Raw genomic sequence first — 15,853 nt, forward strand, 5'->3', positions numbered from 1 at the left:
CAACGTGCACATTTTGTGGTCACACTGGAATAACACAGCTAAGTGCCAGAAGTGGTTCTTTCAATTTAGTGGCTCCAGGGCCAGGAAGAAACCAGACCCCAGTCTACCACAGATTAGCTTGCTCCTGAACCTTACAACTCTGATTTCCTCCACATTCAAATAGAAACACTGACCCCAATTAGAGACAGTTAAATGGAACAGAGAATTATAAACTGTCAGATTGGTTTCATTTAGAAGAGGGAGTTGATGTACAGCACTGTACGGTAAACCCACATACACATTGTATGTACTCACATACAGCAAACTCTCAAGCATCCACTCACTCATGCTACCTCAGTGTGCCTATTTAAACCTGCCACTAATAAATTTATATTTACTGCCTACATTGAGGACTTTTAAATTATGGCGTACAATAAACCTGGCACACACATCTCAAAAGCTCTTTCAGGGGATGTTAAAGCAATATAGTAAGCAATTTTCCAAAGTGGATTACAAATTTCACATCCAGGTTTTATTGCACATTACGATAACTTAACCACATCTAAATGTTCCGCATAAATGGGAAATATGTGCTGCTTAATATGCTATTTTTCATTTTTTAAGAAGCGCTTTGCAAACCCTGCCAAGCGAGGGAGCATGCTGGTTTGTGTGGTGGGGGAGTCAATAATCTTTATGAGGTGGATTTTAATTACAAGGAGATAACTGAGTATCCTCCTCACGGCAAGCCTCCATCAATCTCTATTCTGCATCAAGCTGTACGTAGCCCTGGCACACACACACACGCGCACACACACACACACGGATACCCTTTCAGACATGATTGATCAATCAATCAGTAATGTATTATTTTCATCTCAGCAAAGCAAACCTTACAAAAGCATATGAGGCAGGCATTGCTAGATGCCACTTCACCACACACATACACACTTACACTACTAACGCATGCATGTACATACACACACAGCCTGACAGAGGCAGGCACACAAAAAAAAACACACACACACAAAGACACACACGTACAGAGATGCTGGCAGGGTAATCCAGCTAAAAAAGGTTAAGGCTGATGTTTTCCCAAAGAACGACGGTCTGTGAAAGGTCAGATCAATCATGTGCTAAGGATGCCTTGTAAGCAATCCATAAAAAAGCTTGTTTTAAATAATAACATTTTATAGATCACCTAAAGACATAACTGTACCACCGGCAGGTAGGGCCCCACTCTCCAAATAGTCTTCAATGCACCAAGAAATCAGATGGGACCAAACTTAATATTTCGGCTGCAGTTCATTTAATGAACCAGTGGCATTTCCAGCGAGACCACGCACACAGTGCCAGCAGACATCTCTGTTCAACAATAGGCAATTCTTTTAACAGAAAATTACAGTACAGCAGTAGGCTGTAAATGTACCCTGGTCTTGAAACTAGCCTTGTCTCTTTAAGTGGCTGATGTTACATTTGTAGTGTAACCACTTTAATTCCATCTGTCTGGCAGAAGGCAAGCAGCAATTGAAGGAGAAGTAGTTTCCTGACACTTTGTAATGGTGTAAATGTATTAGAACTAGATTTGTAGCAGTTCAATGACTCTCTATGGAGCAGAGGGAGATGAATCAGATTGCTGAAAATCATACAAGTTACTGAATAAAGAGGGAGAAAACTAAAAGGGACTACCTGAGACTACCTGTTTTTTAAATGTAGTCAGAAAGAGGACTAACTGGAATAACTGATGTGAAGAAATGGTGTGCCACTTACCTCTCAGTCCAAATATTAACAAAGTAGCTACAGGGATAGTCACAGATCTTAGCAGGGTAGTTTAGGGGATAGCTGGTTGAACAACAAGTCAATCCATTATGTAAATCATTAACACGTAACACTGAAACTGGCTACAGTATTGCACAATTTCGTTTGGTTTAAGAAATATTGAGAAATAATGAGGTTAAATTTGTGCTCCAAGTGATATCATTTGAGGACACTGAATCCTTGTTGTGTTAATTAAAACTCAATGGAATGATGTAGATGAAAAATTAGCACAGCTCAAAGCCACAGTGAGGGATACTGCTGGGAAAATAAGGTTTTCAAGTTAATAAGTTGTTTTATATATTATGTAGAGTGAATACAACTTTTAAGGAATTTTAGTTTTAATACATCACAATGCGAGATGTCTGCACTGACACTTTGGAGGTTTGAGTCACAACTGTGCTATCTAGTTGTACTTTTATGCCAAAATAATACAGCTGGGGGAAAAAGATGAAGCCTCTTCATGGGCTACCACAGCAGATCAAACGCTTGGCTCACCTGTGACAGCTGCACTGTAGCTGTCCCCTGCTTGTATCTGCGTGACCTCTGCTAGTTGAGAATGGCTGAGAAGACAAGGAGCGGAGACGTGAATCCAATTCTCTCCAAGTCCAAGCTGTCCCTGCAAGCGAAATAATGACACTGTGTCAGTCACAGGATTAAATCAAAGTTCAGTCCCAATGATTCCATTGCTAATAGATTTTTAAATAAAGACACATGCCTACAGGGTGTTTCAATTTGGGGGGGAAGAATCATTCTCCCTCCTGTGAGGCACCAGTAAGTGACTCAAATCTTGTCTATCTTTCATCTCATTCTAATTCATGCCACCCTGCCATTCCTGAGTGTAAACATAGTTGTTATATTTGTCAAACAGGACTTGTAGATCACCTCCCGAGTATCATAATTTAAGTGCATCTTTGCAAAGCTCTGTTATAATATCAGCTGTGTATGGTTATATATGACACAGGGAAATGGCAATTCATCTTGGCTCAAATGGCTGTCACAGAGGAGGAAATACTGTTAAAAAAAGGTAGACTGCATATTTCTTTCACTAGACAAAAGTCTACTGTGTTTCATGTTTCATTTACCATTATGTACAACTGCCTGGCAATGCAATCCTTCATCGGTGGCTGGGTCTGTGTAAAAGTCTTTTCGAACACAAAGGCTTAATAGCCATAACATCTCGCCAAGTACAACAGAAAGCATTGTCCTCGATTTACATCTCTTTCTCTGCGTTACAAATGGTGAGAGTGTTCAGTTTGACTTCTCTCTGCTGTCCTGCTCCTCTCTTTCCCGCTCGCTCCTGCAGAGATAAAGGGCTTTCTGCACTGTGCTCATGTGCACGTTGGCATGCCCTGGCATATGTTTGAAAGTGAGCACAATATGTGTGGGTTTATATCTGAATGTGTGTGTGTGCGCGCCATGCAGTAATCTGGGTCTTTAATTGCGTATTCCAATGTGTGCTACTGTGAGGATTTGTAGATGCGTGGCAGCATATGTTCCTGCTGTGAGAGTGTGTGTCCATGTATTTATAGGTGTGAGTGCACATGCCTTCATCAGTGTTTACGTGCATTTAGGTGCAGTAAGTGAGCAGATGTGTCCATACCTGAGTTTGTGCATGTGTTTGTGTATCTGCGTTTATACTTGTATATGTGTATTTTTGTGTGTGTCTGAGTGAATGAGCACTGTCAGGTGCTGCTCCATGCTGTGCCAGCTGCATCTGGAGCCATCTGTGTTGGGGCTCAGTGGGAGGGGAGCGGATGACTTTAATGTACTTGAACCCCAGACAGACCTTTCCCAGACAGTTGTCAGTATGAAACCAAGACAACTGGGCCCAGTCAAGCTGAACCGGCTGATCTGGGTGGTGAGCAGGAGACAGACGCTTTGGTTACACTATAACCCCCGGTCAGACTCACTAGGGAACCTCTGGCAGTCAGATACACACAAACACTTGAGTCTGTTTGTTTCAATGATAGTATAATAGTGTTTTATGTTAGAAGACACTCTTACCTTTTCTTGGCTGTCAGGGTTATGCCACCTTTACTTTTTGTGTCCATCTGATAACAAGTTTGTGTATTCAAACATGTCACATTGTTCAAACTCTATTCACATCTTTTGCAACTTGAAACTCAAATAAATCAGAGGACAATTGCAACTTGACATTTGACTACTCATTACTTGAACTCAAACCTCTTGACTTGAGAGACCAGCTGGATTCACAAGACTTAGTTGTTAGCAGTTACTTGAAATTTAATGGTTACTTTATTTATTTATTTTTTACAAAATACACACAAAATCTGATTCGGTTCTGTGATTTTGAATTTATGGAGTCAAACCGCTGACTAAACTGACATCAATTTTAGGATATGTGTCAGTTAAACGCAACACCACAACTTGAAGCCCTCATCAAGAACAAAACAGAAACATCTTGGGTGGCACTGACAACATTTTCAGAGACAGGGTGAACTTTCAGGCCACTGTTCAAATATGGGCCTGATTGAGGGTCAGCAGGACTTGTTTTGATGCGTATTTGAATTAATAAGTGCCAATGGTCTAAGGTGTCTGTAGAAAAAATGGGATGGGTCGATAAGGAATGAGAATTTGTATTTTTGATTCTATATGTATGAAAAAACATTTTATTTCTTGTGACATTTCAGCTGATACCCCTAATGATGTTGCTGGTGTTTACATTTTGAAATGGCATTCATTTTGATAAAGAAAGCATGATGAGCACTTCAGGATTTGAACATCAGGACTTTCTTGTGACTTGCAAATCAATGACTTCGTTCCCTGTTTCCCACCCTGTTATTCTCAATAAACTATATCACACAGAAAATATAGAAAGATATCAAAATGACAACTGCACTCGACACTTCAACCACACAACTAAGAACTGCAGTTTATCAACACACAATCCTCCACCACAAAGAAAACACAGAGGCCTAGTAATGATCTTGCAGCAACAATATGATTAGTGAAGCACAAAATCAATTAATGCAGCAGTAGAATCAATAGGTGTCTCTCAGCATATATGTCCTGCAGTTAATTAATAAACAAAAAAGACATTAAGCAGCAGAGCATCAGACTGTGGCAACGACTGTCATCAGTCACAACGTGTGTACTGATGGCATCAGCAGGAAGGGAAAGGGAAAACATAGACAGATATAAATGTGAGCATGGTGAAATGCTGAACACACCCATAGGCAAAGATGCTTAGACTATGTACACATACATTTGAGAGCATGAGCGTGCAAGACACACTAATATACAAATGCACTCATGCATTGTGCATTCACACATACACAAACAGTGGCACTTTTTTTTTTTTTTTTAATTTGGTCTATCTTCTTTGTTTTCTTATGCGCAGGCATAACATACAGATGAAGACCTGTAGAGCCATGATATCAATAATACACATTTTTTTCCACTGCAGCAGGCTAGTCCATATTAGCATCAATTTGGAACAGGCCCAGGGTTCGATGAGGCCTGAACAGTGTTGGAACCAGGCCCAGGGTTTCCACCACCTCCAGGGGCCAGATGCATAAAACTCATTGTAGATTCATGACTAAAACTGTGAGTACGCACAAAGCCAGAAATATGCATATGCATTCTTTTCGTCAGATTTATAAAGCCGTGAGTACACATGGTTCTGTTTTTAAATATGAGTCATTGATGAACTGAGTGCACAAGCTTTATTTCCACTCTCACAATTAGCCATAAATGGATGAAGACACCCTGAACCAGCTGTTTTCGTGTCAGTTTGCCTCCACCAGTCTAAACAGCTGACAATGAAACAAACCAGAGAGAAGAAGTGCCGTTTCACTGATTGTGTTGCACCAGTGACGTTCTCCAACAGCAGAAGAGCAGTCATTACGCATGACCATTACACACGGCTGTGCAGCTCTTTATACCGTCCATATCATTAATTCATCACATGGACCTGTAAGCCATCGTTGGCAGTGATGTCTCAGAAATGTGATCAAGATTAATTTGAAGCTCTTGTATCTAAACCGACTTTACAAGGTGTGACACAACCAAGGATAGAATAAAAAGAATATTAACTGCAAAATAAAATCTTCACTCCTATGCAAATTGAAGAATGATAAAAAAAAGAATGATAAAATTAATCACACAAAATTAATAGATCAATGTTATGTTTATAAATGTGCCTTTGATTTGCATTTTACAAATCTCTTTATGAACGCAAATAAAAAAAATAAAAAAAATCACACAATCAGTGTAGCTGGTTATCAACCTAAACAAACAATGTTTTACTAAAAGATTCAGTCTCTCACCTTATATTTCATCTCCACCTCATCACTTCACCTTCAGGTCGCTTTAGAAAAACTTGTGTATGCCTTGTCTAAAGAATTTGTGAGCTGCGCAAATTCTCACCACGCATTCTGTGTTTATAAATACCACTTTATGTGCAGGAAATGGTGTATGCATGGTTTTTGTGCATCTGGCCCCAGGCCTGCTCCTTTATTATTTAACAAGCCTGATGAACCCTCATCATTATAGTACAGACAGGATTGCAATCGACAGGCTGAATAGCCACACTGATCTGAAGCCATACCTCAGACATACATTAACACAGTGGTTCTCAACGTCTTTGGTGTCAAGGACCCCCAAATTGACAAACATCAGGCCGCGGATCCGTATTTGATAAGATGTAGTCTCAGGGATCCCCATCTGATTAGATTTAGTTATTCCATAACTGTCTATACTGCAGATTGGCAGATCAACAGTGAAGAGTGAGAAACCTGTGAACAGAATAGTCATTCCTTTACATTCTCTCATTGAGCTAACTTCTAGTCAATGAAATAATAGTGAAATTAAAATATTCCCCATTTTTCTGGGGACCCCCTGGAGCCCCCTCAAGGACACCTTGGGGTAACCAGATCCCAGTTTAAGAACCACTGCATTAATACATGGTGCACCTTTTCACTTCCTAGTACTTAGCCACTCTTAACTACATTTCAACAGCGTGAAAACACTGGGCAAAAGTAAGAGAGTGTTTCTGTCTTAGCTTCATGAAATCTATTCTTGATATTCTGCGTCAAAATGTTACATGTGACGCATGCATGCTTGACTGCATGTTTTATTATAATGTGTGTACTGATGTCTGTGTGGTCTCAAGCATTTGCATCTGGGTCACTAACTCATCACTGAAAGAAAATCAGGAAAATAACAGCAGATCTTCATTTTCCCTGCTCACATTACATTCTCCACTTCACATTTTCTCTCACTAACAAACCTTTTTTTCCTGAAAGATTGTTGTTATGTAGTTTTTGCAAGTCATTGATAATGCAGATATACTGTACTACTTTTGCAGCTCATCTACTACCACGTACTAACATCATCAGATTTGTAAGAGAGAGTAGTTTTCTTTCCTTACTGTCTATCTCGTTATTTAGTCTATTTAGAGCTCACATTAGGAGTCTATTGAATGTTATGTCAATTCAGGTCTCTGACAGGCTGAACTCCTTGATACAACTTCAGCAGACAGTTGATCCTGTTGTCACACAGCTGACATTTGGAACCCAGACATGACTCTAGACTGCAGATATATTTGTCTGCATTGGGTTTACGCCATCAGTTACATTGACTTGCTGGTTAATTCAATAACCCATAATGATAGTGATAACTCTTTAGATATGAACATTTTACATTTTAATGTGACTTACTAAGAAAGTAAGTATACGTATAAGTGACCGTCTGCTCCGTAAAGCATCTGGTATACCACTATTTGTTTTTCTGCTTGCCTTGATACCACTTTCTATCTCTGTTATGCTGTTACCATATTGATTCTGGCTGTGGCACACACTCTCTGACATCATTCAAATTCTTTCTCACCTCAATCATGTGATACAGCGCCGGCCGGCCGTCTTTTAGTCTCAATAGGAGGAAAACAATGAGATTTCTATCTGTAATACTATTACCAGCCATAATAGGGTTAGAGCTGACTGGGTTTACCTTGGTAAGGCGGCCGAGAACTTTATTAGGTTTAAGACCTTTTGCTTTTCTACTTTTTCTGCTGCTACTGATACATAAGAGACTTTAAGCCCTAGAGAGAGGAGGGTATCAGCTTAGTAAAGAAAAGTTCAAGATGGCCTGCATCTCACTTCTATTCTAGCGACAAACAAAGTGTTATCTTTCAGGTGGTGGAACCTTTCTTATGTTTTTTAACGTGTTGACGGGAGTGGTTTCGGTGTGGCACTGTGTGGCTGATTACAGGGGGAGTCTTAATCAGGTGGTGCAGTCTGCTCGGGGCCCCTGGGGCCGAGAGTGTGCTACATCCTGTCAGACTGCACAGAGAAACAATCAATCATCACAACGGCTCCAAGACAGAGGAGAGAGAGAGGGCAGGAAGATAGGAGAGATGGAGGAAGAGCAAGAAAAACACGGTGGGAAAAGAGGGGCAGGGGGGAGTAAAGGAACAAGGGTAGAGGAAGAAAGGGAGGAGGGAGGAAGGAGAAAAAAGGATGGGAGAAAGAGGACAAAGAAAGAACATGATGAGGGTAGAAAGAAAGAGAGACAGTGTCCTTGCACTCTGACTAACTTGGAGTTATATAGACGTGAGGACGCCTATGAAAATCCAATGAGTCTAGTTAGACTACAAGCTACCCTGCAATGTAGGAGTGCAGTGTGGAAGCCAAGGCCACGTCAAAGCTCATAACAACTGATGTCTAACATTTTCATTGCTCCCCCTGTCTCTCTAACCTTCACCTACATGTTTGTTTCACTGTCCTGGCAAAGCGTCATCCTCACTGTCACGTTGTAAAAGTGATCACATTTTGGCCATGGTTTCAAACGACCTCACAGATAAACACCAAAGCCAGGAGGAAAAAGAATCAGAGAGAGAGGGATTGAGGTGGGCCTAGGTTTTACACTCTCTGGGCTCTGTCTGAGGGCTGTGTAATGATGCGGCTCTTTAAAGAGCGCCTTAAATGAAAGGCCAGAACAATCCTCAGTGACAGGTGGGATTCTTTATCTAACAGAGGAGGAGAGACAGGACAGGGCCAACAGACACACACACACACACACACACATACGCTCATACTTTTGGCCATACACATTCGAAGGGCCATGCACACACATAAACTACAGTAGATTCCACAAAGAGGATTTCCTGCTCTGTCCATGTGAAGCAGAGGAGTAGAAATGGACAAACAGCAGATCCCATAAAGGTGATTTATAGAATTTAAAAAGATGTGCGTTCTTGGCACACCATGAAGGATATTAAGTGCTCGAAGGGAGGGATCGGACACAGATCTCCCGCAAAACCTTTTAATCTCCACTCTGGAAAAAAGGTCATCTCAAAATGTCTCAAAAATGGAAGAAGTCTGTGTCTGTATTTATATATATATGTGTGTGTGTGTGTGTATGAGAGAGAGAGAGAGAGAGAGAGAGAGAGAGAGAGACAGAGAGAGAGAGAGAGAGAGAGAGAGAGACAGAGAAAGAGAGAGAGAGAGAGAGAGAGAGAGAGAGAGAGAGAGAGAGAGAGAGACTAAGAGAGAACTTGTATGATATGAAAAAGCCTGCAGTCCAGTGTTGTTCTAAGTCTGACTCTCCTGGAAGGGCCAAAAGTGGAAAAATGTTTGGCTCACCTCTTGCCCCATCCCCCAGGAGAAGACATTCCCACCATCTGAAAAATTAAAGAGAGAGAGAGAGGGAGAGAGAGAGAGAGAGAGAACAAGAGAGAGAGAGAGAGAACACAGTAAACCAACAGTCTGCAAACAATTCAAGAGAGGCAACAAATGGGGTTAAAATAGAAAAGAAAAAGAAAAAACAAAAGCAGAGGGAGAGGAGGGAAATGCGCAGCTGACAAAAGTGGCTCAAGCATCATACATCAAGCACTTGTTACCTCTCCCGGTGCTTGTGATTGCACATGACTGCAAACAAGTCAGTGATAAAAATCTGAAGAAAGATGAGACCGATCGGGCTGGCTTTAAAGATCATCAATCACGGCCCTGTAAGCTCAGATATTATTAGTTCAAGTAAAGCTGCACTCTTCCATTTTATGGACATCATAAAAGACTTTGGGGGGGTGGAGGAGATCCCCCAGTGTTTTAACTAGGAGTGGGATGGATGTGTTTGGAAAAGCAGACCGGATGGATGGACAGCTCTAATGTAGTAACACTAACTGAATCACTCACACTGCACCGGGCTCCCCAGGGAAAGGAATGTGGGATGGGAGTGTAAGGCCCCACTTACAATATGTTAGAGTAAGTAAAAGTGTTCGGTGAAAAGGGCTGTGCATGTTTGTGTGGTGTGATATATCCATGTGTGCCGCGCATGTATGAGCTCTTTGAAGTTCGGTGATATATTTTGGCAAGCGCAGATCTTTGGGCTCATTAATTAGTGTTGTACATTTACATGGTGTGACTGGTAGATAGGCGGTTATGAATGTGCAAACACACATACGTAGTTGGGCAAGCAGGTATAGGGCATGTTGTTCTGTATATCCCCTGGTGGATGTTGCTTTTTTAGAGATCGCAAATGATCCTCCGTCTGTCAGATAGTGAGGTCCTATTTTAATCCAGAGACACCTGATTTTAATCAAATCATATTCAAGACATTTGACAGTGAAACTCAGTCTCATGGTCAAATGTCACACATCTCTTCATCTCCTGACAGGTGTTTATTTTATGATAAAGATTATCGAAATTTGTGTGATGACTAATGATGGTTTATAATAATATCCATGTGGTCTTGGTTAAGTTGGTAAAACAATTCATGCTACATTAAAAAAAAACACCATAGCAGCATTAGATCTGAAATCCAAAGAGTTAAATCATTATGCATTTTATTAAAGTGTGACATCAGCTTGAGACTGTAAAAGCTTCAAGACAAGGTGTCAATATCAACAGGTTTCTGCTGAGAATTTATTTTTGAAATGTATATACTTAACATAATTTATCCAAGCATTAAGATTTGTCTATTCTCTAATTGATTAAAGATTATATTTATGTGTCTCTTGTCTTGACATGTGTACTTTTACGGGTAATAAATGCATCAATATCATCTGTATTAAAGGGGGGAAATTATCTTGTCTGAATCTTATTTTTTCAGTCAGCTGTTGAATGCTGAATGTGGAATATCAGTTTTAAAATATCATTAGCCACTCGACAATGAAAACATGTACAGTCAGAAATTTCTCACATTGATCATCTTAATTAATACTGTTTACTCTGAAATATTTGTCAGTCCGTACCGCTTCTCCCAGGACAATCTCTCTGTTTACTATTTCATTTATTCCTCACAACTTTTTTTTTTTTTCTTTCTTTCTCTCTCTCTCTGCCTGCCAGTGAGGACATAAAGGCTAGTGTGAAGTCCATCACTGCCTGGTGAATAGCTGCCCTTTGTGCCTCAGAACTTAATTCACAGGCTGAAAGGACCCCAGCACTGCCATAGCACCTCTGTGTGCTGCCTGATTGAAAAGAGCTTGCATGTCCACTGAGATGTGCCTGAAAGCCTTCTGTTAGGTTAAACACACCACGTTTGGTCAGGTTTGTGGATTAAAAATGAGACGGTCTAACCAGCAAGAAAACATGATTTCAGATTGTAAATGTAGTTTTATACTAAGCTGTGAATATAATCAGTTCTGGTGCCAACGCCGGTCTTGCAGTCACTAAAGTCTGCACTGTTGTCAAGGAAACCTGGCTGTTTTTTCATGGTTGCCTTGACCTTATTCAATATATAGACCCCCTTACCCCTCCGCATGCTACCATTTGAACATACCCAGATCAACATAACTCAGTGTTAGAGCCTAACTTTTCTTTTTCTCTACTGTGGCGTTTCTGACATCGGATGGTTGCGGCGGGCATCAATAACACACCGAGCTCTCTCCCTGTCATTCTCTCTCCTCTCTCGGAGACCTTAGCTAGGCTTGTTAGGCCTGACACTGGCACCCTAGTGAACAAAAGGACTGCACGGCTTAGGGCTGCCCTGGAATGTCAGCGGGTTCACATTTCACATGCAGATGCGTGACCCCAGAGCCCTTTAGTGGGAAGGTGCGCTTTAACCTCACAGAGAAGCAGGAGGAGGGGAGTAGGGGGGTAAGGGGCACCTTAAAGGGAATCTGGGATGGGGGGAAGGGTAAAATATAAGAATGTCTGAGTTTGCACTGCCTGCATCTACTCTTGCTATGTTGCTCTCTATCCCAAAACACTGCTGTACCCTGCTAAACCTCACTCATATACCTTAAAGAATATAATAATTGTCGATATTCTGAAAACTTGTCAGAGCTATCTGCTTTATGTGTGGTCTGTGATGCGCCCCCTCTCTTCCCCTTACTTCCAAATACATAAAAGCATTAACTTTTAAAGTGCATACTTAAGATTTTTCCCCAAATAATTGAAAAAGCACAATGGGAGGGGTTATGTAAGGCAAAAGTACTGTGAGCTCCGCAAAAGAAACTAAAGCTACTGTCATCTGCTCTCTGTAGGCCCAGACAGGCACAGTTTCAACTCAAGGGCTTCACACTTCTATAACTCGTTCTCCTTCCCTTGCTGCTCTCCCTATCTTCACTCTCTCTATACCCGTTTGCCTCTCTATCTCTCCATTGCTCTCGATAGTGATAACTTCAAAGACAACATCTTCTGCAAAAGCATGAAAACTTCAAGCACGTTTGTTTGTTTTGACCCCAAACCCTCCACCTCCAACTTGCAAGTCCTGCAAAATACATGAGGGAGAGAGACCAAAACCAAGGCTGCTTTTTTCCCCCCACCCGCCTGCAACCCTCATTCTTCCATGCGCTTCTGTTGTGTAACTTTTGCAGAATGCAGGTCTGGCATATGACACTGAATCTCCTATGATGACCTCACAAAACTGATGACAAAGTTCAGTGCATTCCTTGTGAGACAGAGGAGTATAAACTTTTCAAACACATTTTATATATTCCACTAAGAAAAAGAAAAGAAAAATCAATACCACACAAACGTGCGTGCACACACACACACAGGGAACACGTGCACACGTTTATGCTTCCACACTGACTCATGAAGCTTGGCCTCTGTAGGTGTCTCTAGGTGTAGGTGGTTGAGGACTGGAGTTATGATTTCTTTTTGGGAAGTACAAAAGGGCCTCATCTATCAGCAGGTTGCTGCCTCGAGCCAGGCCTAGATAACAGGGTAATGGAGACTATAAAATCTTATAAAAGATACAGCACAGTGCAAACTACAGCAATGCTAATAGTTTACCCAAGATGACAATAAAGAAAAATCAAAAAGAGACCACTGAAGTTTATAGTATCCTCTTATTATTTTACAGAAGAAATATGCTTTGATCAGAACATATGATTGACCTTGGAAGTACCAAAGTGTGAAACATGACCTGCTATTCACAGACATGATTTCTGCCCTGTTTCTGATTATTACAGCATCAAATCCCTTATTATACCTTGAAAGTCTAACTGAGAGGATTATACTTGGTTCAATGCGATGTTTAAAAAAAAAAAAAACTTCTTTAAAATTATATTTATTATGTTGTTAACCTGTCATAAAAATGCCATCACAGTCACCTTCATGATTATGGTCAATTTCAGCACTTATTCGAGTCAGAGATTCTATTCTGCAAAGAGATTAATCTATATTCATGTCAGAGTGCTTCATTGTTTATCTGTGTAGTCAACACTGTGTGTGTGTGTGTGTGTGTGTGTGTGTGTGTGTGAGAGAGAGAGAGAGAGAGAAAGAGAGAGTGTGTGTGTGCTCTGTGTTTAGCAGTTCTGCCCTCTAATAGATGAGACATCTATAGCATCCACAGCAAGGCCAGGGGAGCAAGGGAGCAATCCATAGGCCTGCGTAGCCATGGCAACTAAACAAGGAATAGGCTAGATGTCAGGCGAGCATGGCTAAATTACCCATTAGAGAAAGCAGGAAGGGGAGAGAGGGAATACTGGTCAGGGCACAAGAGGCTAATGGGGAGATAAGATGGCCAACATATAGAGTACACACACACAAACACGCACACACACACATAAAAATGCACGCACACAAAATGATGGGAAAACAGCCAGGGGTTGTCACATAAAGGTGCAAGAGCAAACACATTCTGAAATAGGAAAATACAATTAAATGTGTAAAACCTCTCACAAAGACACACATACAAACACAAGACAGAGAGAGAAATGGACATCCACATGCTCATGTATTAATACATACATAAACAAGCACGCACACACACACACGCAAACAAATGCAAAACCACATGGGCGCACACACACATGTGTACGCATACACACAAGCATACAAAGGGCACAAAGAGAAGACAAAATGGTTTTAATAAAGACACCCTCTTGGAGAGGTTGCTTGTGAATGTGAGCGAGATATATTTATAGGAATCCTCCTGTGAGATCATCTCCGCTCAGTCTCAAATTCATGCATGAGAGCGAGAGAGTGAGAGAGAGATTGTGTTATTGCCTGTTTCCTTCATCCTAATCCTTGATGCATGCCTACTCTTTGAGTCTATACTAATGAATAAAAGAATAAAGAATTAATCTGTGTAAGTATTGAAACCATTGCATGTGTGAAAAGGTAAATGGGTATTGGCCTGATGGTATGCCCCTGCTGACTTAATTCTCTGTAATTCTACACACACACACACACACACCTTTAAGTATCCAAACAAGTCACATACTCACACTGATCAACACACCCTGTGCACGCACGCACACACACACACACACACACACACTAACACAAAACACCGCCACATGCACTCACTGACACACAACCCCTCCACACACAGAGCCAGGCAGGCAGGCTCCTCCTGACTTTAATGCTGCACATTCATTTGCATGCGCCATAATTAGCGTCAGGCACACAGAGGCTGGTCCTGGGGGAGCTCTGTGATAACCGCTTCCCCTTCTATTAGGGCTCTCATTCCAAGAGTGTCAGACATTGCACATCTTCATTGTCGGGCCTGCAGCACATCGGCTCAGTGGAACCTCTGCTGCTGTAGCTACTGCTGGAGCATGCAGGAGGAGAGGCAGGACGGTGGGGACCAAGGGGCTGCAAGAAAGGTGGATGATGCTAGACTCTGGAGGGTGGGTAGATGGAGGAAGACAGAAAACAAGGACTGAGAGATGTAAAGAAAGAAAAGGAATAAGGTAATAAGTTTGGAACACAAAGAGAAAGAGAGAAACAGACAAAGAGAGATAGCGCACGGAAAAGACAGTTGCACATTGTGCAGCAGACAGACAGAGAGACAGACTGGACAGAGGTAATGAATGCAGTTATTAAATTGTTTCAGCTGCAAAGAGGTCTATTCTTATGCCATTATAAAGGGAACAATTTATCCCCACTGATCGGCCCTGTCTCCTTTCTCCTCGCTCACTTTGATCTGCCAGCATATTGCCTTGATGTGTCCTATTCAATAGCGAATCTGGGGCAATTTTAATGCTTTTGTACCTCGCCACCGCTCCACTTCTCCCTCCCTGTTTAAAAATAGCTGTTAATTATAAGTGCAGTTTAAATGTCTCTAGTGACCCAGAAATGCAGGTTGGAGTGAGAAGAAGGGATTGAGCATCTCCAAGTTTAAAAAGAGCGAGACACTATTTCTTTCCCTCTTCATCATGCTTCATCTCTCCTTTCTCCTCTCACCCCCCTCCCACTTCTTTGTCTTCTCCATTCTCCTCCCCCCAATTCTACTTCTCCATTTCTTTAGTGTTCATCCACATTTCGTTTTCTCCATCTCTCGCTCTCTCTTTCTCCTCTGTGGCGTTTGTTCAGCTCGGCGGGAGTGCGCAGGGCTAGAGGATAGGGGATTCGGTTCTTTCTCTCCAACACACGAGAGAACTGCAGCGAGACATCGGAGACCATGGCTGTGAAACCGCTTCAGTCTGCAGATTGTATGTGCGTCACACCGAGTCTTTGTATCTCTCTCCTCAACTTCCTCCTCTTATGCAGCCGCAGGAGTGGGATGTTGAAAGGAAAGGCATGTGAAGGTGCGCTAGGTAGCGCAGTACGAGGCAGAGGCACAGAGTATACCTGTGGGGAAGAGAAGGGGCTGTGCAGGGACCTGAGGTGTGCACCCGGGGGGTGCAGTGTTATAAATAAAGCAT

General features: G+C 41.7%; 1 protein-coding gene across 4 annotated transcripts in view; it reads right to left on the reverse strand.

The window, feature by feature from the left end:
• LOC137195356 (probable E3 ubiquitin-protein ligase HERC2) overlaps positions 1 to 15,853 on the reverse strand; it is a 335,566-nt gene that overhangs the window by 12,016 nt on the left and 307,697 nt on the right. For all 4 annotated transcript variants that reach the window (XM_067607635.1, XM_067607631.1, XM_067607643.1 and 1 more), the window contains exons 8-9: positions 9,399 to 9,436; positions 2,290 to 2,410 (exon numbers count right to left, since the gene is read on the reverse strand). In XM_067607635.1, coding sequence (XP_067463736.1) covers positions 2,290 to 2,410; positions 9,399 to 9,436 — 159 coding nt within the window. The remainder of the gene's footprint in view (positions 1 to 2,289; positions 2,411 to 9,398; positions 9,437 to 15,853) is intronic.

Source organism: Thunnus thynnus, chromosome 2 (assembly GCF_963924715.1).
Source record: "Thunnus thynnus chromosome 2, fThuThy2.1, whole genome shotgun sequence".
In the NCBI taxonomy this organism is placed as follows: Eukaryota; Metazoa; Chordata; class Actinopteri; order Scombriformes; family Scombridae; genus Thunnus; species Thunnus thynnus.